The sequence below is a fragment of the Natrix helvetica genome (genome assembly GCF_964273705.1).
Source record: "Natrix helvetica genome assembly, chromosome: 4".
NCBI lineage: Eukaryota > Metazoa > Chordata > Lepidosauria > Squamata > Natricidae > Natrix > Natrix helvetica.
The window spans coordinates 105746360-105773373 of record NC_138550.1 but is presented as its reverse complement, the minus strand read 5'-3'; the positions used below and the strand labels follow the sequence as shown (position 1 = coordinate 105773373).

Sequence of the window (27014 nt, the reverse complement as noted above, 5' to 3'; positions counted from 1 at the left end):
AAGAAATAGACCAAATAAAAGAGGAGGTGGAGTTGCACTACAAATATAAGAAATAATTACCTCTCTACCGAAATAGAGCACAACAATGATGAGAACTATCTTGAACTATCTTTGGGTCAATATTAAAGGTTGGGGGGGGGGGGGAAATGACATTGCTATAGGTCTATACTACAGGCCACCCAACCAAGCAGAGGAAGTAGATGAACTTTTTGCTAGTCAGCTAACTAAGGTATGTAGGAAGCACACCACAATAGTAGTGGGGGATTTTAACTACCCTGACATCAACTGGGAAACAAACTCTGCACCAAGTGGAAGATCCAACAGGTTCCTAGGTCCAACAAACCTAGCAGACAACTTCATTTCCCAAAAAGTAGAGAAGGGAACAAGGGGATCAGCCATATTGGACTTAATTCTCAGTAAAAGAGAGGAAGCAAACACAGTAATAGCCAAAAGCCAACATGGGTTTGTCAAAAACAGATGATACCAGACTAAACTTATTGCATTCTTTGATAATGTGACAAAATTAATGGACCAGAGGAATGCTGTCAATATAATTTACTTGGACTTCAGTAAGGCATTTGATAAGGTAGACCATAACCTACTACTAGATAAAGTAGAAGAATGTGGATTAGACAGCATCACCACCAGATGGATTTGTAACTGGCTGACCATCCGCACTCAACGTGTAGTCCTCAATGGAACTGCATCTACATGGAGGGAGGTATGCAGTGGAGTACTCCAAGGCTCTGTTTTGGGCCCAGTACTCTTCAACATCTTCATCAATGATTTGGATGAGGGAATAAATGGGGAACTCATCAAATTTGCAGATGACATCAAGATGGCAGGAATAGCCAACGCTCCAGAAGATAGGCTAAAGATACAGAAGGATCTTGACAAACATGAACATTGGGCACTATCTAATAAAATGAAATTCAATGGTGAAAAGAGTAAGGTTCTACATTTAGGCAAGAAAGACGAAATGCACAGGTACAGTATAGGTCCGTGATGGCGAACCTATGGCACGCGTGCCAGAAGTGGCACGCAGAGCCATTTCTCCTGGCACGCGGAGCCATCTCCAGTTCCTCTTCCGGGTTCGGGCGCAGCAGCCAGCTGGTCTTGACACACATTGGCGTGCCAGAAAGCAGAAGTGGAGCCGCCCGGTGCGCATGCGCACGCTAGGAAAATGATCTTTTTGTTTCCAGGGTGCACATGCATGTCGGCCATTTGGTGATCTGGTTCCTGGCATGCATGCACACCAAAAACCAGCAACAGGAAGAGCAACGGCCGCGCGTGCCCAAAGACACAGAGAGGGGTTCCTGGCCATCGCTTCTTAGTAGAGCTGTGGTTGGGGCTTCCCTCCCTCCCCCATGTGAGTGGGTTTCTTGCATAGAAGCAACCGGGCAGCCACCGGCTGGAAGCAGCAGCACAACAGTCACCGTTACCAGGGGCGAAGGGGTGGTGGTGGCGAGAACGGGCGACCGCCGCCCCTTTGTCTTTTCCCCAACAGCGGCTGTTGCGCTTCCGCTTCCAGCCGGGATGCTGGCGGAGGAGCTGCTGGCGGGGAGGCGAGCTACCTGCATAAAGACGCCGCCGAGGGTCTGGCAGAATATATCCCGGCTGGAAGCGGCAGCGCTCCAGACTGTGGATCCTCATCAGAGCTGCAGGCTGGAGCTCTGAATAAGTCTGCTCAGGCAGGGGGGGAGGGGAGGGAGGGACGCCTGAGACCGCACGTCCTTGCCATCGCTACTCCTTTGCTGTTGCGCTGCTTCTTCCAGCTGGGATATATTCTGCCAGACCCTCGGTGGTGTCTTTATGCGGGTAGCTCTCCTCTCTACCAGCATCCCGGCTGGAAGCAGAAGTGCAACAGCCGCTGTTGGGGAGAGGACAAAGGGGCGGTGGTCGCCCGTTCTCTCCACCGCCACCTCTTCGCCCCTGGTAAAGGCGACTGTTGTGCTGCTGCTTCCAGCTGGGACACTGGATGAGCTGCTGGCAGGGAGGCGAGCTACCCGCATAAAGACGCCGCCGAGGATCTGGCAGAATCTATCCCGGCTGGAAGCGGCAGCGCTCCGGACCGTGGATCCTCATCAGAGCTGCAGGCTGGAGCTCTGAAGAAGTCTGCTCAGGCGGGGGGGAGGGATGCCTGGGACCGCCCGTCCTTGCCATCGCTACTCCTTTGCTGTTGCGCTGCTTCTTCCAGCCGGGATATATTCTGCCAGACCCTCGGTGGTGTCTTTATGCGGGTAGCTCACCTCTCCGCCAGCAGCTCCTCCGCCAGCATCCCGGCTGGAAGCAGAAGCGCAACAGCCGCTGTTGGGGAGAGGATGAAGGGGCGGTGGTCGCCCGTTCTCTCCACCGCCACCCCTTCGCCCCTGGTAACAGCAGCTGTTGCGCTGCTGCTTCCAGCCAGGATGCTGGATGAGCTGCTGGCAGGGAGGCGAGCTACCCGCATAAAGACGCTGCCAAGGGTCTGGCAGAATATATCCCAGCTGGAAGTAGCAGCGCTCCGGACTGCAGATCTTTATTAGAGCGGCGGGCTAGACCCATGCAATCAGCCCGCTCGTGTGGGGAGGGAGGGAAACCTTGCCCATGCTTGCCAGCGCCGCCCCCTCACCCCCAGCGGCTGTCACAGTGCTGCTTCTGGCTGGGATGCTGGAGCAGCCAGAAGAAGGAGAAGCTGCCGTGGGGGAGGTGGGTGGGGCAGACACCAATTGCAAATGCTTCTCCCCCAGTGCAGTCCGAGAGACAGCAAAGAGCCTCGGGAGGGTGGGGGAGGCTGTTTTCACCCTCCTCAAGCTCCTTGAAAGCTTCTCGAGCCTGGGGAGGGTGAAAAACAGGTCTATCGCTTGCCAAAAGGGAGGGGTCACACGCATGCGCAGGGTGTGTTTGCGCGCATGCGCAACGGGGGGGTCACGCGTATAGCATTATGGGTATGGCACCCCTGCGTACGACCCCCCTGCACTCCCCCCGCTTTTGGCACGGGAGCCCAAAAAGGTTCGCCATCGCTGGTATAGGTGGTACCTCAACAGTAGTAACTGTGAAAGGGCTCTTGGAGTCCTAGTGGACAACCATTTAAATATGAGCCAGCACTGTGCAGCAGCTGCCACAAAAAAGCCAACACAGTTCTAGGCTGCATAAACAGAGGGATAGAATCAAGGTCACGCGAAGTGTTAATACCACTTTATAATGCCTTGGTACACTTGGAATACTGCCACACTTGGAACACTGCATTCAGTTTTGGTCACCATGATGTAGAAAAGATGTGGAGACTCTAAAAAGAGTGCAGAGAAGAGCAACAAAGATGATTAGGGGACTGGAGACTAAAACATATGAAGAACGGTTGCAGGAACTGGGTATGTCTAGTTTAATGAAAAGAAGGACTAGGGGAGACATGATAGCAGTGTTCCAATATCTTTGTTGCCACAAAGAAGAGGGAGTCAAACTAATTTTCAAGGCACCTGAGGGTAGAACAAGAAGCAATGGGTGGAAACTAATCAAGGAGAGAAGCAACTTAGAACTGAGGAGAAATTTCCTGACAGTTAGAACAATTAATCAGTGGAACAGCTTGCCTCCAGAAGTTGTGAATGCCCCAACACTGGAAGTCTTTAAGAAGATGTTGGATAGAAACGGTATAGGGTTTCCTGCCTAGGCAGGGGGTTGGACTAGAAGATCTCCAAGGTCCCTTCCAACTCTGCTATTGTATTGTATGGTATTGTATTGTATTAACAGTTCCCAACCTTGATTCTTTAATCTCAACCACTGGCACTGCTGAGTGAGGATTACAATGCACACTAGTCAGCTTCTGGGTTAAGTTTAAAGTTGGAAAGAATTTTAAAAGCTAATTGAGAATGAAGTACAGCTTTATTAGATGAATCATGTTTAGCCATCAAACAAAAATGCAACTAAAATCACAATAGCATTAATACAGAACAACTTTCTCAGGTGCTAGCAACTCTACAGTAAAAAGTTTGTGCACTATCTCTTGACTTAGAGAAAGGTTCTTTTAAGATAACACATTGAAGGTTATTTAATTGAATTTTCTTTCTTAGAGAGATTCAATGATTAAGCCCAACCAACTGTGCTTTTTTTAAATTAGCTCCAAATAAGCCAAAGGCTTAATGAGAGCAGAAATCTGCACAGGAATCCATTTTTATCTATTACTTTTGCATAGATAAGCCTGACCAATATTTTGTTTCCATTTGAAAAATGGATATTGTAGCTGCTGCTTGGCATTACAGCAATTAGATTTCTGGATAAAGCATGTGGATAAAAGCTTTGTACTGCTTTTCTTGGTAGTGGTGATGGGGACAATTAAGGACACTAAGTAGTTTTCTGGACTGTTGAAAGGGAAGTTTGTACTTCCCTTTCAGCAGTTTGTACTCTGAAGTGAATGCCAAATGACTATTTCAAATAATCTATCATTTTTACTGTCCTTTGATTTATATAAACCAAATAACGCTATATAGTTCTGAGCACTCTGATGTGCAGGACTACAACTCCCAAAATTCTGAGCCCCTGTGGCCACTAGAAGTTACTATCTAGCACATCTGGAAAGAACAACATATTATACACATTGTCCAAAACTCCTTCCAGAAGAGTTACATTTCAAACAGTCATTTCTTGTGGCATCTTGTTCAGCAATAATTCAACAGGTATTGTCCCAAAACCCCTCTGTATACACGTTGCACACGATGTTGAGTAAAGTCCAATCTCCAATAGTGTCACTTTTCCATCTCTGGGAGGCAGTGCTTTTGGCTATGGTCCCCTAAATGTCAGCGTTCTAAGTAATAACCCCATAGAAAGCAGAACTGCGAGGCAGACAGATTCCTCAAACAACAATTTTATTGGAGATATCATATTGGCACAACTGGTAAAAACCGACTCTGAAAGTTTCCGCGGTTTTCACCTAATTAAAAGTGAACACCCCCCCCTCCCCAAACAATCAGTCACATTGTCCAATCAAGGTGCTGGCCAGTTGCCTGGTTACCCAACTCCTCCTTTTTCTAGCCACCTGTTCGAATGTCCTTGGTTCCCACAGGAAGCTATTTTGTTTTGGCTATAAAACCCCATCTAACTATGTCCTCCCTCCGTATCCCTTCTTCGCGTTGTGGCAATCCTGAAGCCTCCAAATGGCCCCAGTCAGGTTCGCTTCAGAGTTGACACTAACCTTTCCAAATTGGAGGATAACCAGCTGATTTTTCTAGCATGAATAAAATAGTCTGGAAAACTGTAGTGGGGAGAGGTGGTCCTGCAGCCACTAGGTGTTACTACACTTGGTATGTTAAGACCAGACTTTTAATCAGCCCTCAGAAGCTGACAGGTAATCAGTGCAAGTAATCATGTATGACATTTGAAAGTCTGATATTTGAAATATGTGCGCTGTAATATGATTTTACAGCCATATGTGCATTTTAATATGATTATCTCAAGATGATAATTATTACTATCCACAGTTTCTACACAATAGTTTCTAAAATGCTCAACTGACTCGGAAAATAACACTCCAACTTAGGGAAAGCACAGATTATGTATCAAGTAAAGAAAATTTAAAAATAAACCTAAACCAGTGGAAACTTTGACAGTGATAGGGAAATCAGGGCTCTGGTCCTTTCTTAGGTACAAAAGGCAGATAGATGGCTTTGGGCCAGTTCTTATCGCTAGACTGGGAAGTCAAAAATATCTATCCATCAACACACAATGCACCATTGTGATAGATTAGCTCATAACCTTCAAATGAGACTTTCACCCTGTAGTGCATTGATTCATATAATACATACACATGCGCACTCATGCATACAAATGCTTTTAAATGTGTCTGCATATTGTTCACACACACACTCTCATCCAATTGTCACAAATTGTTGAAACACGAATTATTGAGTGAAATACGATGAATAAAGTAAACTTAACAGGATAAATTCTATAATGTCAAATCTGGTCATGGAACTAACGGGGGGGGGGGATATATGGGAAACACATAAGGAGCCACATTGAATGTGCTTTCTCCCTTAGTCATAAAACCCAAATGAACATGTTGCTGTTAAAAAGATGTAGCATGGATAGTTTCTTCTTAGAAATGATAAGCATGCATTCATTTCTAAAATGGCAAAAAAACCAACCAACCCCAACATGCTAAACTAAATCCCAAGCAAAAACAAAAAAGCAGTGGAGAACAGATGGTGTTTCAATGGCACCCTCATGCAACAAGGGTTTCTAAAGTACATACCTAGAAAAGTTCTCTTGGGAGCTGTTTTGATTTCTTCATCCTTACTATCTGCAGCTATATTAAAATATTGAAGAGAAAGCAAAGACAAAACAAAGGTAGTTTGACTCCTCATAATAGCAAGTGCTGAAAGTGCTCTAAATTAGCTTAAAGTTAAGGTAGCTTGATGGCAGTCATCATGCTAGAATACTTTTTTATATTTTTAAAAAACCAATTTAATTTGCTGGATTCCGATATTAGTCATTCATACTGTGCTCCCCCAAAATTTAGAAAAGCAAAAAAAAACAACATTTAGAAAGCATAAATGTACAAGAACCGTACCTTAAGCAAATGTTGAATGCATAGAGCAGTATCAAGAAGTTATATTAGTTATCTATTTTATACCGCATTACATTTTTTTCGCTAAGAGGATTGTGGAAAAAAAATTAAGCAAAGGTTTAGCTTAGCTAAAATCAAAAAAGCTTGAAAGAGTTCATCTGAGACTGTTGATAAATGATGCTTTACAATCCAGCCAATAATTCAAGAGATAAATATGTACAACAAGCTTATCTAAAATGTCAATAATTGAATTACAATATGAATAACAAATAAAATCTTAAGCTATATTCACTTAGCCAAAGTGGTATAAAGCTACAAAAGCAGCAAGTGTTTTCGTTCTCTGTAGCCAACAAGATCTATTGTTTGATAAAAGCAGCTAAATTCTGTTCAAAACAATTCTCTCTAAATTTTGCATATCTAGGAAATTGCTATATGATGAATGTTGAAATAAAGCCAACAATTGCCTTCAATCACCACATGTAATCTCTTACACACACACACACCAACCCAAACATTCACATTTCCAAATTCATTTATAAAAATAAAAAGCATGGATTCAAAACAAAAAGCCAACATTGCAAACTATCAACACAGCTTTTTGGATATTTCACATCATTAATTCATAGAACTCAGTGTTTTAAATCATGTAAGAACATGACACACGCAAAGAAATTGCATTAAAATGAGAAACAGACATTTCAGAAAAACCTCTAATGTATACTGCTCACTATGGTAATCATAAGAAGGATATATTTAAGTGAATTACTCTTCTTATGCAGGACAGATTTCATATACAGGCCTGTATAAACAGGCCAGAAATGTAGGCTATATAAATAAAGCGGCTCTGAGCTACAGTTTGGGTTTAATGTCATAAAGCAGGTGACTCAAGAAAAAGTCCAAGGATGAAGGCTCAATATTGACTAAAAAGCAGAGAGGAGACTACATCTTACTCTTTAATTAAAAGCTTATGGAAAGGTTCAATAATTTGCAACAATTTAATAAATATTTCAACCAGCACAGAGCAGACTGTTTACTGATCCTCTGAGATGTTCCCATTCAAGATTTGCTTCATGTAACACATTTTTCTGTGCAACTACCCATTCTGTCAGTGTTAGGCAATGTGAAAATCATTAATACCCACCCAGAATCAGCTGCATGCGTGAAGAAACATGGTTGTATAGACCAGGGCTATCAAACTCGATTTCACTGAGAGCCACATGAGGGTTGTGTTTGACCTGGGGGGGGGGGTGGAGGCAGGTCAGCATCACTCGTGTCAGGGGCACCTGTGGTGGCCTGGGCGAGGATCCACTTTTGCTAGTAGTTTGTTTTGCTAGTGCTCTAGCAGAAAAACAGAGTGGGGGGGGGGAGGCTGTACGTTGCTCCTCCCAAGCTCCATTTTCACTAGCAGAGGCACTGAGGGCCGATCCTTCACTGTTTCCAGGGCAGCCCCGTGGACCAGATTTAAGCATCCTGCAAGATGGATCTGGCCTGCAGGCCTTAAGTTTGACACCACTGGTATAGACACTGAAGCTAAGCATTCAATCAGAAAGTGGAAAATATGAACTTAAGAGAATTAATAGAATGAATGCACATACAGATGGATGGACAGATGGAAGGAAGGAAATCTAGCAAGTCTGCTTTCTTTGCATTGCCATATCTCACTATCTAACATTAAGACGTGTGGACTTCCAGAATTCCCCAGTGGGAATTCTGGGAGTTGAAGTAGTCACATCTTAATGGTTTCCAAGTTTGAGAAACACTGCCGTATCTGAAGAGGAAGAGGAAAAAAGCATACACAGGTCTGTAAATTATACATATCTTTCATGGGATCATGACATCAGCTCTTCCTCTCATTTCTTTTATCGACAAACTTTCTTATTATCACAAAATGAAGAATGAACACACCCAAAAGCTGAAGAATGAGAAAACTATAGAATGTTTTTCTACTGCAATGGAAATATATATGCATGTGACAGTCGTACCCTATTCCCACATTTTGTTTTTGAAGGTCACACATAACTTAATGGAAGCCATCTGAACCTCTAATAGATAAGAGTGCTGACTAGCTTGTCCTGCGATTCATCATTTAATATATCACAGTGTTTGTTATCACCACCAGACATTCATGATAGATGGAAAGACTGATCCATAAAACGATGGAATGTTACGCTTCTGAGCGGAACAATGAGTACAAAAGGATATTTCAGGTGGATGCCACATGAGTTTAGAGCAATGAATGTGACACCAAGAAGCATAGGAGTATATAGCAGCAATCAGGAAGATCTTTCTTCTATAATTTTGCAAAGGAGAACCAACTCTATAGTTCACTATTCCAATAAATAGGATCACTGGATGAGAATTGCTTAAATTAGGATTTGGCATATTCATATACTCACAAATAAAAACAAATATTTTCACAATAAATCACATGTCCTCAATTGGGACGCTCTTCAAATATTGAACCATCAAAACAGAGTTTTACCAGAATATAATGGAGCCAACGAAAAGAGAGGAGAAATAATGTTAGACAGAACCAATATGCAAGGATTTCAACCAACCTGAAAAGGAACGTCGTTTTATATTCAATTCATTGGCCACACGTACTTCAGTGCACAGTTTCAGCATCAATAACATTGTGGCTATCATTATAATGCTTTGCAATAGTAAGGGTGACTCAAAATGTCTCCCAAACCTAAAAGAAGAAAAAGAAATATCAAGTGGTTGAACACTAAAAGAAAAAAACACTTTCATAAAACAAAATTCCAGGATGGATATAAATTTACTGATATATTCAAATTCTTCCAAGAGCTGGTCACCGTTTTAATTCTAGGAAGGGAACATTATATATATGAATATGAATATGAAATAGAATATAAATCTATTAACTAGATAATCTTTTGATAAAGTCACGTCAGATGCCAAATAAACTGCTCTGGATAATTATAGAAAAATATAACAAATAATGGATGACAAAATTAACAAATTAAGAGTAACCTTTGTCTGAGTTTCCTAACCTTACACAATGAAGAGAAGATTGTAAAATAGTGGTACTGGACATTCTTAATTTTAAATACAATTTTTTTTTGCCAATGAACCTAAATCTATACATTCAAAATCAGTTTCTCCCACTAAAACCACTAGAGGGAGATCCATGCTCCTCTTAAGCCTTAAATGATCATTAATGCAATCATACACCTAGAACAGCTTCGCAAAACATTTTCAAATATATTAAAGTAACACTTAATATTCATGTTTACTATCATTAAAAACAAAACCTCAGCCCTGTAATAGTCATTTGTACTACGGCAGCTGTGACCAATTGTGCTTCCTTCAGCATCAATTCCAATGGTCTAACCTCTGCAGTTGATTAACAAGGCATGTGTTCAGACAATCCAAAAATGAAACTATAATCAGTAATAAAGAAATACAGTTTAAAGAACACTGGAAGCTAACAGCACACAAAGCAATAAGACTCACTTGATATTTAAGAACTGTGCTTGCAAGTTTGTTGATAAACATAAAAGAACTTAACTGTCTCTGTCTCGTACAAGTTTGGGGAAACAAAGTGAGTTCCAAGAAGGGCAGTGTGAACGTAGCATCCTGGCTTATTCCCATAGTAAAAAGAGAACGTTTAGCAAATGCAGCATTGTCACATATATACATGCAAATGTCCTAAAGGCAAAGTACTTTTTGCACTGCTTCCCATAGGCGTAGAAAATAGAATAGAGAGAACAGAGAAAAAACAAGGCAAAGAAAACAAGATTTCTGGACAAAATAGAGAGAGAATTTGCTTGCATTTGCATGACTCGGCTCTTTGTACTATCCAATGTTTGGAATAAAAAGACAAAGGAGAGTTGCCGGTCTCCACTAGATAAAAACAAAAGGGAAACAGAGAAAGCAAGAAAAAGGGGAGAAACGTGTTCTCTTCTAAAATGCAGGGTGATTGACAGCACTGGGAAGGGGGGATTTTAGTAAATCATCCAGAAGATATCCCTCAGAAAGATTTGTTTCCTGGACTGATGAGAAAGGGGAAAAGGAAAAATATCATAATATATGATGAGCAGGATATTTTCCATTTCTAGTCTAACAAAAGCATTCACTGAAATTTTGGGTTTCACAACAGCAACAAAGCATAACTAACTTCACCACAGGAATCACAGATTGTTTCAGTAGCTCAAGATTTATTGCTTAAGATTATATTTGTGTCTGAACTAGGGGTGTCAAACTCAATTTCATTGAGGGCCACATCAGGGTTGTGTTTGACCTCGGGGGTCAGGGTGGGTATGGCCACGGTGGGCCTGGCCAGCTTGACATCACTCATGTCGGAGGGCACCTATAGTGGCCCGAGCACTCCCGCAGACCAGATCTAAGCAGCCCATAGGCCAGACCCCTGGTCTAAACATTTATACAGGTAGTCCTCGACTTACAACAGTTCAGTGTCCGCTGAAAGTTATAACAGCACTGAAAAAAGTGACATGACCATTTTTCACAATTATGATCTTTTCCGTATCCCCATGATCATGTGATCAAAATTCAGATGCTTGGCAGCCAGTTTATATTTATGACCATTGCTGTGTCCCAAGATTATGTGATCACCTTTTGTGACCTTCTGACAAGCAGTCAATGGGGAAGCCAGATTCACTTGACAACCAGGTTACTCACTTATCAACTGCAGTGATTCGCTTAACAACTGAGGCAAGAAAAGTCATAAAATGGAACGTAACAAATGTCTCAACAACAACAATTTTAGGCTCAATTATAGTTGTAAGTCGAGGACTACCTGTAGAGCCTATTCCTCCTTTATGCAACGTTCGCAGCAACCAACTCATACCTCGTCCCTCACAGTCTCTCTTGCTTTTAGACATCTGTAATTTGATATATATTAATCAGTCAATCGGAAACATGTAGAGAATTCAGGGGGAGTGCTTACAGAAGTTTAAGTATGTACACTGAGACTATCTTGCCTAGAGTTTTAAGGGAATCTCCAAGTACCCACGGTGGAATAGAATCTTTCTTTTCAACAACAAGCTATCTGAATCACCTTTATTAAACATACGCGAGAGCTTCCTGACAATTCTTTTTGTGGGTGAGACTTGGATATTAGGCAATAATATCCAGCAGTCAAATGCTGTCCCAATTCCTTCTGCTTTTGCGCTAAGTATTATCTTCAAAGGTACTGTATTTTTCGGAGTATAAGACGCAGCAAGGTTTTGAAGAGGAAAATTAAAAAATAAAAAGTTTTTGCACTCTGCAAACCTCCCAAAAACGGCCTATTTTTTGTGAAAATGGCCCATTTTTTTTAAAAAAAAAGGCACGAATAGCCCTTAGGAGTCTTGTAGAGTGCTCCGGGGGGGGGGGGTTAAAACCGAGCAAAAAACGGGCGCAATTTTTGTAAAAAAAAAAGGGGGGGCATGGATAGCCTTTAGAAAGCTTATAGAGTGCTGATGGGGGCTTGGGGGGCAACAACGGGCCGTTTTTCGCTCATTTCTGCCCTCCCCAGCCCCCAGGAGCTCTGTGAAAGCCTTCTAAAAGGTATGCACGGCCATTTTGGTGAAGGGGGTGGAGTTTCGAGAGGCAAAAAATGCTGTATTCAGTGTATATGACGTACCCAGATTTTCAGCCTCTTTTCTGAGGGAAAAAGGTGCGTCTTATACTCCGAAAAATACGGTATATGAAATCCAACAGATAGAAGCTACCTGTAATCAGGAAATGGTTTGTTGTTGTCCAGTCATTAAGTTGCATCCAGCTCTTTGCCATTCCATGAACCATAGCACACCAGCCCGTCCTCCATTGTCTCCCACAGTTTGCCCAAATACACGTTCATTGTGTCAATGATATTAACTAATCAGCTCATTTTCTGCCATCCTCTTCTCCTTTTGCCTTCAATCTTTCCCAACATCAAAGTCTTTCCCAATGTGTCTCCTCTTCTCATTTTGTGACCAAAGTACTTGAGCCAAGAAATATTTCCCACCAAAAAGAATCAGAAACTATTTTTATATGAGTTATACTATGATTGATTAGTATCATTATTTTCTAATACTGCTTCGATTTTTAATTCTTGAGTATCTCTTCTGTGAGAGAAATGAGACTTTAAGAGCAGATTGAGTACAGTATATAAATGGTGCTCTCTGTGTCAAACTATTGAAGCAAAAGTTGGTCTTGAAAGAAGCAGGACAGAAAGACGACGCTTTTCAAGTTCGGCTTTGGAAAAGACTCCTCAGAATGCCACAGACAGCCAATAAAAATGGATCATCAAAAAATCAACCCAGTTTTCTCACCCAAAACACAAATGACCAGGCTCAAATGATCATAGGTAAAGGTAAAGGCTCCCCTCGCACATCTATGCTAGTTGTTCCTGACTCTAGAGGACGATGTCATCTCCGTTTCAAAGCCAAAGAGCCAGCGCTGTCCGAAGACGTCTCCATGGTCATGTGACTGGCATGACTAAACACCAAAGCCTCACGGAACGCTATTATCTTCCCACCAAAGGTGGTTCCTATTTTTCTACTTGCATTTTTACATGCTTTTGAACTGCTAGGTTGGCAGAAGCTGGGACAAGTAACAGGAGCTCACTCGGTTACATGGCACTAGGGATTCAAACCACCAAACTGCTGACCTTTCTGATTGACAAGCTCAGCATCTTAGCCACTGAACCACCGCGTCCCTTTTCAAATGATCATACTGCGGACATATTTTGTAAAGGCTTAGCACTCTGAAGAAGGCTCTTATGCTGGGAAAGATAAGACAAAAGAGAAGAGGATGACCGGCAGCAAATTGGATGGACTAATTTACTCTGGTGACAGGTGCATCATTAGAAGACCTGAAGGACCAGATTTGGGGCAGTTCATCAGAGAAGATGAATGTGGTTGCTAAAAGTTGATACCAACTTGACAGCACGTAATCTATCAATCAAGATGTATATAATAAGCTATTGAAAAGAAAAGAAGAAAGATTTTCCTACTACATACTAGTATGAAATTATTAATGAAAAAAAATATAGGGTAAGCGGTTATATAATAGAAGATTCAAGGATAAACATAATACAATTTACTGCTGGTTTGGATAATAGCTTTTCCTCTGAGAATGACCAAAATACATTTGCAAAGAAGGTGAATATTTGCTTGCTCATTTAACTGTCAAAAGGGCTTGCCAGGCATATTTAACACAAATATGCTTCTGTTATACATCCCATTATCTTGCTTGAATTCAATGAACCATATAGATGGAGAGGCTGGGAGGAAAAAGCTTTTCTACTAGAAGAGAATATCTGTAGCTCAGAGTTAAACTGTGGCCTCCTTGGTGCTTTCTGAGCTTGCTTGCTTGCTTGCTGGCAGGTGTTTTATTACCTAACTAGTTAACATCATAAGTGGTTAAAGTGCGTTGTTGATGTTGCCTAATGAAGTATATGAAACCAAACAATCAAGTTCAGAGAACATCCAGGACTCCATATTAACTTTGTTTGCTTGGGCGTATCGTTCTTACAGTAGTCCTTCTTAATCTAATTTTCTTCAGGGTTTGGTCAAACAGCAAGCCAAACTGAGAATGCAATTAACGAAGGGGCAAGCAATAAATGACAATTCTCCTCCCCTAAATACCAGAGCCAAATTTAAGACATTACACAGCCATCAAAAAGTAATGTTAATTTTGTCTACATTTAAAGTTGTTTGCATGGATTTACAGTACACCTCAATCTATAAAATGAGTGTATAAAGCAAACCTAAAAGTACGAAACCCGTGGGATGTTTTTTTTTTACCTAATTAAGGCTATTAGAGAAATAATCAAGAACAAAATGTGTTCCACCTTCTGAATATTGCATGACCCATTCCGGAAAGATAAAGTTGAGTGCTATAAAATTCATTGTAAAATCTTGTTTGCATCCCATCTTACACTGGTCTTCGTCAACTTAATACTTTTCAGTTGTATTTAGCACTCTAAGCAATTACCAAAATTGAAGTATGATTGTTCTTCAAAATATCTACAGAGCACCAACTTTAGAAAAGTTTTTTACATCGTACATGAAATGGCAATTTTTCTTACTATGCCATAAGCATATGAATTACCCTACACACACAGAACAAATAATTATTCACATGTCCTATGGATAGGTAGCAATGTAATTTAATTCAAAATCCACAGGGAAAAAAAACCTACCCAGGTCAATTCCATTTGAACAAAGCATAAAAACTGATTTAAAAAATGATATTGTACTATTTTCTTCTCTTAACTCCAATCAACTTCCTGTAATTGAGTCATACGTCTGGAAGGGATCTTGGAGGTCTTCTAATCCAAGCTCCTGTTTAAGGCAGGAGTCTTTATACCATCCCAGACAAATGGTTCTCCAATTTTCTCTTGAAAATCTTCAGCGATAGAATACCCGTAACTCCAGAGGCAAATCGTTCCATTGATAAATGATTCTCATTGTCAGGAAATTCCTCCCTTTTTCCAGGTTGGATCTCCTCTGACAAGCTTCCACCCATTGCTTCTTCTCCTACCTTGAGGACAATAAATTGACCCCCTTTCTCTATGACAGCCCTTCAAGCATTGGTAGATTTCTCTAAGTCTTTTCTTTATTAAGCTAAACATACCTAGTTCCCTTACACACTCATCATACGATTCAGCCTCCAGATCCCTAATTATCTCTGAATTATTTAGGGTGTGTGTGTGTGTACACATCTCTCTGTGTATATGAATGACAATTAATGTTCTTTTCTTTAAAAAGAATTGGATTTGTCAAGAAAGTAACTGAGCAAGTTACTCAGCAAAGATCTCTGAGCAAGTTGAAAAATCAATCTGATATTGAAGATACTGATTCCATTGAGTGAGGAAGGGATGGATGCTAAGAAACATGGTGCCTGATCAAACAAAAATGACAGTAGATTGAAAAGTCAAATCCTGAACAAGGAAGATTTTTGGGATGAAGATAGAAGGGGAAAAAAGAAAGGTGCAGAATAAGGAGTTCTATAGAAACTAAAGATCAAGTGTATCTGACAGGAAGAACATGAAAGGAAAAGAGCTTTGAAAATCATGGAGTATAAGAGAATCCATTTTTCATTATTCAAGGAAAATGAACAGCTCTTTGGGATCACTAATCATGCTACATGACCTGAGAACTAGTAAATAACCCCCGTAAACAAGGTGTACACCACACATTAAATCAAAGTCAAATAATGTGATATGTTTTTAACAACATAGCTCTAGCAAATATTATTGTGAGCCAAGCAAAGGATACATTTAAGATGAAGCCTACTCAACAATTCCTTAGAATCAGGATTAAAATTACCCTCTAAGAGATTTGCTGGTGTTAATTTAGTAAGGTTGACAGAATAACTGGACTTGAAAACCGACAGAGTGTAGCATCAGGTTTATGATCATAAACCCAGAGTATGATTTGCAATAAGTCTTGGTTCTCTTAACAGAAAGACCAGTACAGAAATGAAATAAAGACAAAATGTTTGCTATTCAAGTTCTTCCAGAAATCTCTATAAGCAGTAATAATTCTTGCTGATAAACAATATATATATTTGAAAATAAAGTTGTAAAACATAGTCACCGTGCACTGGTTTTTACTGCAGCATGTTGGATTTATGATAATCATAATTCTACTCTTATTGCAGCTGGTGAGTATTAATGCACTATGATCTATATATAGTTAAGACTTATGATTCTAGGCAAGCAAATGAACAGATGTATGCTTAAAGCCTTTTTAACAGGATATTCCACTTTCAAGGGCAAACTGTTTATTATTATTATTTAACTATTTTTAAATATTTTCATTCACAGTGTTTTTTAACTACAAGCCACAATTATATTGCCTATTGGTTGGAAAAAGAGAAAGCAGTAGCATAATTGGGATAGTCCCTGACTTACAACAGTTTGTTTAGTGACTGACTGAGGTTACAACAGCACTGAAAAACGTGAGTTATGATCCTTTTTCACACCATTACAGCATCCCCTTAGTCACATGATCAAAAGTAAGATACTTGACAACTAACTATATGACAGTTGCAGTGCCCCCGGTCATGTGATTTGCGACCTTCTGACAAGCAAAGTCAATGGAGAAGCCAGATTCACTTAACAGCCATGTTAGTAATTTAACAATTTCAGTGATTCATTTAACAAATGTGGCAAGGAAGGTCATAAAATGGGGCAAAATTCACTTAACCAATGTCTCACTCAGCAAAGAAATTTTGGGTTCAATTTTGGTTGCAAGTCGAGGAGTACTTGTAAACCAGAGTAAATTGAGAAATCTGTACATCCTTTCTCTAAAAGCAACCCATTAACAATATTCAACAAAAGGATTCAATAATAATGAACACCAATACAATTCTTCATTTCCTGAACCTTCTCTCAGCCTGCATTAATATAAACGATAGGATTGCCAGTAAATTGTTTTGATCAAATTATCTACTAGAGGCTAATGTAGAGTTGTCTTGTCCCGTGTGTGAGAGACAGGCAAAAGATATCCAGAGAAAATGCAAAAGGGAGTTTCAAAACATTATCTGCCTTTTCTTGATCTTTGCTATAACAGGGCAGCTTGGAAGGGAGATGTTTGCATGAGTCAACCTTTTAAAACTCCTTTAAAATACAGCCTTTCCCCCATAATTAATTATAAAATCTAAAAAGGCTTGAGGAGAGGAAATCAGCACTGTCTGGACTCAACACTAGCAAAAAATACAACCATCATCAGAAAGAAGGTCCTGCAACTACTTGGCATAAAAGAAATGCAGGATTAAAGGTCATAGTTGGTATTTTTAAACACCTGTCACTGATAAATCAACCTGAAAAGCCCATCTTATAATAGCCTTGTGCTATTATATGATTTAGGTCTAGTTTTAAAAGAGGGGTTTCTGGACTCAGTGCTCCCCTTGTCTAACACTCAAGCTGAAAGGCTTTTAGGTAGGCTGTATAACCGAACTAGCCTGTTCTGCCTGCTACAATCTGCCCTCCTTGTTCCTTATTTTTGCCAATAATTCTTTGCTGGGCAAGGTTGGAGTTGTGTTTTCTAATGGCCAGAAAATAATAACTCTGTCCCCACCCTTTCCAATTACATAGAAACAGGAAAGCACTCAACTGATTTCATTGCTAACAAAACACCAATAGAAGAAACCTGATCATTCCTTTAGATACAATTATTATGATTATCTAAAGGAATATATAACTCAGCAGCTATATAACTGAGTATATAGTAACTGTACCCAATCAAACAGCTCAGCAACTAATGTTATGAATACTTCAGGTGCATTTTTTTTTCATCAAGAAAAAAAAATTCTTAGCAAAAAGAGAGCCTAATATTTCATAATCTTATTAAATCCTGGCTTAAAAACAGATGGTTATGTCCAAGCTTACATTATATGTTCGCTTTGGTCTGATTTAAAAATATGAATTATAAAATACAGATTTTACACTAAGGAACATCACATAAACTACATAAAGAGGGATGCTGCTGAACTGCCCAAATTTAATTCTACAATTTGTACCCCAATTTTCATCATAATAAGACATGTATTTTGTCTGTCTTGTATTAAGTCCTTACTTTTAAATAGGCATAATTGGAACTAGAGACATATTCAAATTTCATTAACACCTATCTATAATATTCCTATAAAAGGATGTAGAATATGTTTTGGGAAGGCATCTATTCTCTTACATTTATTAAGGCAGATTTCTTATTTTTATTACTTAAAAGATTTTAACCTTTTTCTTCTCCTAGGCATTTTTTCCCCTAAATTTCTGCCTATTGTCTTCACTTTCAAGTTTTCCTTAATTGCTCATGAATACTCCAATTAAAATTTAGACCAGCTCAAGATGTGAAGTAGTAAATATTGTTGATATCACAGCTAAACATGGAACATTTTAGCATTCACCAATAAATTTTGGGGGGAAATGTGGTATAATGCTAGATTAAGAAGCAAGATTAAATTCTTTGAATTAAGATTTTGGGATAGTCACCATCTTTCAGCCTAACCACTTTCAAAGGTTTATTGTGAGGAAAAATTTGGAAGGATGAGAGATGCAAAGAAAGGCACACAAACTATTTTTCTCCCTACCTATTTAATTCTTTGGATTAGAAAAGGATCTGATTCTAATATATCTGACTTGCACAAAGATGCTGTATTTTCAAGATTCTTTGATGCTGTGGTTTTTTATATTTCATAATTACAACAAAGTAATAACAATCAGGAAACATAGTCCCTTAAAAAATGAAAGTACATAAATTGTCTCAGTAATATTCTATTTACAGTACAGTAATTCAGAGGCTCTGAAATAATTACATTGGTTTGTGTGGGGAAGCACCATAGGAAAAATAAAGATAACTAGTCTCTATTATTTATCTAACTGGTAGAGAAGGTGCAGAGGGAAGATATGATGCTCCAAATGCCAACCGTTATTCTCATCATTCTGTACACTAGACACTTTGAGAGGAACAAAAGAGACTTCACAAACTTCTAAGGGGACAATATGCTTCATTCTTATCTCTAATTTCAATTAAAGTCTTGATCAGCATGGCTCAATAAGGATTCAATGAACATTCATTATTCCTTTACACAGAATTGTTTAATGAAAGGTCAATTTCGATCAGATCTCCAAACACAACTATAAAGCAAATAATAAAATGTAATTCTTCCTCAGGCAGCCAAGAAAGAAAAAGGTAAGTAGCAGCCAATCTTTTTTGAAGGCAGATCCTGATGGTGGATGGTAGATAAATAAATTTATATGGTAGATGGTGGATAGATAAATTTAAGGCAATCACAAGAAAAAACAATACTTCTATTTGTCTCCAAGTGCTTTATTACACTTTACATTCTTAAGTTATAGCAATACTTCCTAAAAGGTCATCTGTAACCAAATTAAAATCCAAGGAAAGCCCTTCCCACAAAGATTTATGAATCAAACTAAATGTATACGGCTAATGGTTTCCTTTATGTTTGGTCATAAACATTGATCAGTTATATTGTGATGAAAGATGCTTTGCTTCAAGACCAGGATGAAAGTCTTCTGAAGTTGAAGAAAAGGCTGACAGATGACTGTGCTATTCATCCAACCACTAAATCATAGAGCTATTTGATATTAAGACCAATGTTGGTCTTAATTCAAATGTTATATGACAGACACAGTACATAATAAATTCCTACAGATAAATTAAGTCTGCTATAATCTGATAATTTGTGAATTATCCCAAACTAGACAGTTGTCATCAAACAGGGCCTTTTGCTGCATTCTAGTACATGCATGATTAGCACGAGCTACATTGAAACGCATTCAGGAAATATGTGAATTTTAAAATTAGATTAATTTTACATTATTTTTATTTTACGCCTGGCACTTTCTCATAGGAGTATGACATGTACAAGAGAATCTTACAATGCTGCTGTATAATTGAAAAATGTATATTGTACATAACACATAACAGCCACATAACAGCCAGTTTCCAGAAAGATACAGCTTGTTCAATAAAAACCTGAAAGTCGTTGTTGCCGTTCTAACATTATATAAACTTTTGCTGATCACAATAGTCTACAAAACCTTTAGAGCATTGAGGCTTTAAAGCTCCACAACTTTCTCAATTAGCCACAACAATCTACAGATTGAAGAAATGGACTAGTGGAATACTGTGAATACAATATTTACATAATACTGTATCATTTCATTTTAGATAATTTGGGGGGGGGGGCGGTATGATGGCCTAGCAGTTAAGATGCTCGGCTTGTGGATCGGAAGATTGGCCCTCCGAGACCCAAGCACTATGTGAGAGGGTGAATTCCAATTCCTGCCCCAGCTCCTGCCAACCTAGCAGTTCAAAAGCATAAAATGCCCCATAAATACTGTAGGTACCACTTTGGTGGGAAAGTAATAGCATTCCATGCACCCCAGCATATAGTCATGCTGTCCACATGACCACGGAAGCACCTTCAGACAATGCTGGCTCCCTAGGCTAGGAAACAGAAATGAGCACTGACCCCTAGAGTCGGACACAAATGGACAGGGGAAACTTTTAGCTTTTTTAAAAAAGTTATTTAGCTTAGGCTATTCCAGTGATGGCGAACATTTTTCTGCTCAGGTGCCAAAAGGGCGTGCATACGCATTGCGTTAACTACTAGACCTGTGATGGCGAAACTATGGCACGCGTGCCACAGGTGGCACGCAAAGCCATATCTGAGGGCACGCGAGGCGTTATCCTATGTCAGTTCCAGCATGCATGCAGGCACTGGCCAACTGATTTTCGGCCTTCCAGAGGGCGGGGAGAGGCCGTTTTTCACCCTCTGGAAGGCCAAAAACCACCTTGCCAGCATGCACAAGCGCATTGGAGCGGACATAGGGCAACACTTCATGTGCCATCTGTGGCACACATGCCTTAGGTTCACCATCACAGGGCTATTCTTTGGTAGGGCTGAGCAAATTTCAAAGTTCATGGTAAAAAGTGCTTTGGAGTATATGGGAATACATACACAGCACTTGACTGCAATCCCTTAAAACAACTTTGTCACTTCCCAAGAGTCACAAGACTGCCATCTGATCTGAAGTAAAGACACTTTTGATTTAAGGAGTTGCAGGCAGGCCCGATTGGTGTTTGCCTGCTCTTGATCTTTTTTCCCTTCAGTTCTAAAATGCCACAAAGCCTTATTCTTCATAATACATTTAATTGTGTGTTAAGCTTATACTATGTCTGCTAGATGAATATTGCTAAAGCCTCCGCAGCTAATTTCAAAAGAGCTTTTGTTTAGGTTTACACATTTTCAAATCCTGGCAACTGCAGGCTGACTAAAATATGCAAGCTTTCCAATACAGCATATGCAATATATTTCAAAATATTAGATATCACAAAATTAGGACTTTCATTAGGTATCACAGGTTTAGGGCAACCATAAAAATGCCATTTGGGTTTCAGCCAAGATATCCTTTTGAATATACTCATGAAATATTGACAAAGGACCCAGAGGGAGGCCAAATACAGCTGATATATTACTTATACTTCAAAGGAGTTTCATGGAATTTGGCAGCACAGTAAATCAATCTCCCTCTCCCCACCACTTCTCTCTCTCTCTCTCACACACACACACACACATTTTTCTTTTTTCAGATATTCATAGATCATCCAAAAGTACAGAGAGAAATTTAGTTTTTAAGAAAGAAACAACTTACCAAAAGAGTATCCTTAAAATGTTTGCAATTAATAATACTAAGCACACGTAGGTTGAAAAGCCCTCTGCGTTCTGTGTCCTTTTAATATCACGGTATTGAGGGATGTATGGCACTACACCTCCAAACATCATGGCTGCCGAAGCCCCCCAAGATATCAGCTGTTGAACTGCAGTTACCAGCCATTCCCAGCCATCTGCTTCCATCATGGGCAGGATGATGTCTCTGAGCATGAGGACAGTTGGTAACAAAAGGGAAGCCCCTTTATTACTTCCTCGGGACTTACTGACTTGTATTCATATCTGATTAATCTTCCAATAGGCCGTCTGCCATTCTTTAAGCATTAACTAGAAAAGCAAAGTGAGATAAGACAAACTCAAAACTTGCCTGGAAATATTCAGTTGCATAATTAGAAAGTAATTAGTCAAATCATAATGATCTAGAGCAGTAGTTCTCAACCTTCCCAATGTCGCGACCCTTTAATACAGTGCCTCATGTTGTGGTGACCCCCAACCATAAAATTGGTGTCTCAGTTCCTACGACCATCAAAAATATGAGTTTTCCAATGGTCTTAGGCGACCCCTGTGAAAGGGTGGTTCGACCCCCCCCAAAGGGATCCCGACCCACAGGTTGAGAACCACTGATCTAGAGGAAAAGGCAATCTATTTGTCTAAACTAGTGCTTGCTCCACCATGCTGACATTCAAACAAAATATCAGAGTTGTCAAGAATATCAATCCTAAAAATAAGCTTTCTAACAAAATATACTTACCAAAACTTATTGGTTAATATACTCATGATACAAAATGAGCTCATTTGTTGAGTTATTGGTTCCAGCCTAGCAAGCTTTTTCAAATTAATTCCATTAAAGAAAGGTCTGCATAGTTTTATAATATAGTAAAAAAAAATTCCACAGGTTGGATAGCACACTTATAATTAATGGCATAAACATGTAACACTTTTAGGACTGATACTTCTAAGACAACTACTGTTCATAATAAAAAGGCACATATTTTAATGGCAGACAAATCAGAAGCAATCTAGCTTTTAATTAGATGTGTTAATTGAGAAAGGTGCTACCAGATTCCTTTGGATTTTTAGTCATCATAAACTAACATGGCTCACCTCTTACAAAATAGATTTTCCCTGGTTGAGAATTCCTATAATCATGAGTTTTAATGAGTAGAAATTCAACAAAGATTGATAAACTGCTGTTGACGTGTCTAGTCAACAGCAATACAAACAAGTTTTTTACTCAAATTAGCATGGTTATAGAGTATTTTAAAATTATATCCCTTTTCAGAAAATAAACAAGAAGCATTCCTCCTTGTACACAAGGAAGAAAATCTCTTTCAAAATGCCTCACTTGCCAATCGAACTCTTAAATAACTTTCTTATCTTGCAAATTACATTGTCATTGTTTTCCTTTCATTAGGAGTTATTTCCAACAATCAAAATTGTTTTTAATCAACACTCACCTTCCCCCCAAACACACACACACTACAAATACAACAGAATGCCCAGTCAGATCGCAGGGAATTCTGGAACCCGTAGACCCAATTCCGCTGCAGGGCATGCAACTTTAAAAAACTCATGTAACTGTTCTAAATAATTCTCAAAACATGCCATACTAACTTCTTGCCAGGGAAACTGCTTGGAGAGGAAAATTAATACAGGTAGTGCTGTTAAGTGAGCATTGCCTCATTTTGCAACCTTCCTTGCCACTGTTGTTAAGTGAATCACGGTGACTGTTAAGTTAGTCACACACAGTTATAAAGTGAATCTGGCTCCCCCTTCACTTTGCCAGAAGATTGGAAAATGACCCCATGACACTGTCATAAATACATGCCAGTTGTCAAACCTCTGAATTTTCATCACATCACCATGGGGATACATTGCAAGGGTTATAAGCGTGAAAAAGAGTCATGAGCCATTTTATTTCAGCGTCCCTGTAACTTTGAATGGTCACTAAAGGAATGGTTGCAAGTCAAAGATCACCTGTACGGTTAAACAAGAAGAATGGTGAGAAATGTATGAATCTATGAAATCATGAAAAGTAGTGAATTGCAGAGATGAAAGAAACAAGTCTGCTTTCTCTGAGAGAGGTCCCAGGAACTGGAGAAAGTGAAGACTCCCTTTCAGACTTTCCGCCTCTTCAGCTGAAGAGACCAGGTTGCCAGTAACTGGGACCCCAAATTACGGAGACTTTTAGCCAGAAGATCATTTTAGCCCCAGTCCCCGCCTTACGAGGGGAGAGAGAGAGAAAGCGAGAGGAAGTGAAAAAGCCACTTTCCTCCAAGTGTTTTTTTCTCCACTCCTCTCTGAATGGCCAACCGCGGCTCTGACACCAACCGCGACTTCTGCTTCCCTTCCACGCTCCCTTAGCAACTCCGCCAAACTGCCCAGTGTCCAAAAGGCAGAGGAAGCGGCCAAACGGGAGGAGAAACCTTTACATCCTTCCCCCCCCCCCCCCCAAAGAGGGAAAAAGGCAGGGGGGGCTCGCTCTCTCCTTACCTGGGCTCTCGCCAAGGCCCCTCGCCCCAAGAATCGCCCATCTTCTCCCCCTCTTGCTCGAGGGAACCCCAGCCCGGGACGCCGCTCCTGCCCCAGACTGCGCCTTTTTCCTTTGCTCCCAAAGCCACAGGCGCCGCTGCTGCTCCCGCCGCCTCCCTGGGCGACTGGAAACAAGGAGCTGGCAGCGGCAGCCCCCAAGCAGCGAGAAAATGAGCCCCGCCTCTGTGACATCACTAGAAGTTGAAGCGCCTCCGTCTATGAAGAAAGCCGCCCTTCCTCGCCTTTCGTCGTTTGGGTCTTAGCGCCCGACTTGTCCCTGAGAGAAGGAGACTCGCTAAAATCCTGGGAAACGCGTGGGGAAAATCTCAGATTTCCAAAAGGGAACACCGAGCTCGTTCTCTCACTGCTAAGCAAGGATTTAGATGGGGACCTCCACCCACCCACTCAAAATAATGGGATTTTTCCCCCTTTCCCGTCAGATACAAGAAAAGAAAGTTGTTGGGAAAATAGTACATATAATAATAATGTCATATTAACGTATAATATAGAATATAATAATAATGTCATATTATCGCGAAGTCTTCCTGCAACAAAGTGAGCATGTTTCGTGTAGAATAAAAATAGATCGGAGCTGCTTCCAACGCTTCTTTAAAATGCCATAATCACCAACGGCAGTAATATACTATTTTTAACTGAAGAAGTGTTGAAGAAAGAAAATGGGGGGAGGGGGAGGGTTGGGTTGTAGAGACAGGTTGGTGCTTGCACTAAATGCCTTAGAGTTGTTTCCTATTAGTATTATTCAAATTTGTTACAGCATCCCAATTCCAACAGACTGGGTGGTGTACAAAACTATAAATTTTAACCACTGTTATGCAAATTCTTGCCTACTAGTTGGTAATTATGTCTCAGCTTCCTATGAAATATTCAAGGCATCCTTCATCAAAAGTGGTATAATAACTTCGAACCTTTCTGGTTAAAAAAACACCCCTCCATAAAACTAAAAGGCATTATTAGCAGCTTCCAGGGTTTGGTTGTTTTTAAGTGTTCTGTAAAACTGTATTTAAGTCCAGCAATAAATCCAATATACGTAGTTCAAAGGACTTACTTCTAAGAAACTATGTAGAACTGGCACCAGGAGCAAGGAAGTAGCCTCAATCAACAATGTCTTGCAGAAATCACCCCCATTGAGAGGGGAAGGAAATGTAAAACAAGAGGCCCAGCTCTCGTGCTGTTTCATAAAGTGGAAATCATGTACCCTGGAACTTGATAATATACAGAGAGAAGTTCATATTCAAAAGTGTTACAAGGTCAAAAGAGCTTTTCCTTTATCAAATGTTTTATCAGACAAAATAAAATGAAATAGTGTTTCAGCAGCAGAAATGATGAGAGTAAAATGTGTGTATATGGGGGGGGGGGAACCCACAGATGCTGACTTGGAGTCCTTGAAAGAGCTGAAGTTAGGATATGTATCTTTTCATTAAACTCAATGTCCTGAGTTCACAGAGGGGAGTTTGGGAGGGTGGTAGAATTGTACCAGTTCTTGCAGCTTTCTTGGGAAATTTTTTCAGCTGTGGTTTGCTGTTGCCTCCCTCCTAGAGGTGAGAATGACTGACTGGCTCAAGGACACCCAGCTGGCTTTGGGCCTAATGTGGGACTGGAACTTACCGTCTCCCAGTTTTTAATCTAATTCCTTAACCTCTATACTAGTGTTTTTCAATCTTGGCAGGTTTAAAGTGTTGAAGTCCACATATCTTAAGGTTCTCAAAGTTGAGAAGTACTCCTCTGCACCAAACTGGCTCATAGCATGTTGGTATACAAATCAAGTAAATAAATAACACAATCAATGGAACTCTATTTACTTTCTAAACTGGCAATTAAAACATCAGCTTAGGTTCTGGCATGTCAATTGGATCCACAAAGCTCAAGAAATTCCACTCCGATTTTCTACTGTGCAGAAGCTGGGTGGGAGCATGGAATTAAACATGTCAAATTTCTACCATTGGAGAACTAGATGCAAAAGAATATCTGGGAGAAAATCCAGAAGATATAACAGTCTTATTTCTGCTTCCTATTCCTTCAAGATCCAAGAACAACATTTTTCAAGTTACCCCACAGAACAAGTGCAAAAAGCCATCAATTAGTCTCCCCTTGGTGAACTCCATAAATCCTTCAAGATCGATGAATTTAAAAAAAAATAGTGCCTTTTTTTTTGAATACTGGGGACTTTAAAAGGTCGCAATGGTTGTGTTAAAGTATACAGATTTTTCATTAATTTTCCTCTTAAAGTTCCTGACCTTAGCCACAGGTACATTTAGAGTTCAACCTTTGACAAAGACTGGCAACCATCCAACTGACTTAAATGTTGAGAAAAAAATATCAGTGCTACTGTCAAATTTGAAGAGAGCCAGACCAAACATTTTCCTGTAATCCCAATGATTTTGCATTGGCTGACCCCCACAAATAACAAACAGTATATTTTTTAATTTACTAGCAGCAAAAAATATCATTCTTGGTCTCTCTCTCTCTCTCTCCCTCCCTCCCTCCCTCCCTCCCTCTCTCATCAATTCCAGATTCCTGTGAAGATGCTCCAATTGAGCAAGCACTCCAGATAATCCAAGCAGCAGCTAATCTTCAGAGGCACCCATCTTTTCATTAGCTAGCTCTGCAGTCAATTGCACACTCCTCCGTGTGTTGATTTTCAATAGCATCTCCCAGCATCCTTAGAGAAAACAAGATTTCTTCAATTCGCATGTAGTGTAATTTGGAGAAAAAAATGCTTTCTCTGGTGTGCAAATAAAAAAAACCCTAAATCTACTGGTTTTTT

The 27014-nt window shown here is 40.0% G+C and overlaps 1 protein-coding gene across 2 annotated transcripts in view; it reads right to left on the bottom strand.

Annotated features, from left to right (window-relative positions):
• Window positions 1-24346, bottom strand: part of SLC66A2 (solute carrier family 66 member 2) — a 75909-nt gene extending 51563 nt beyond the window's left edge. The window contains exons 1-4 of one of the 2 annotated variants that reach the window (XM_081952538.1): window positions 24191-24346; window positions 21681-22024; window positions 9097-9230; window positions 6224-6277 (exon numbers count right to left, since the gene is read on the bottom strand). In XM_081952538.1, coding sequence (XP_081808664.1) covers window positions 6224-6277; window positions 9097-9230; window positions 21681-21910 — 418 coding nt within the window. In that variant the 5' untranslated portion in view covers window positions 21911-22024; window positions 24191-24346. The remainder of the gene's footprint in view (window positions 1-6223; window positions 6278-9096; window positions 9231-21680; window positions 22025-24190) is intronic. The other variant, XM_081952539.1, reaches the window with a different exon arrangement.
• Window positions 24347-27014: the final 2668 nt, after the last annotated feature.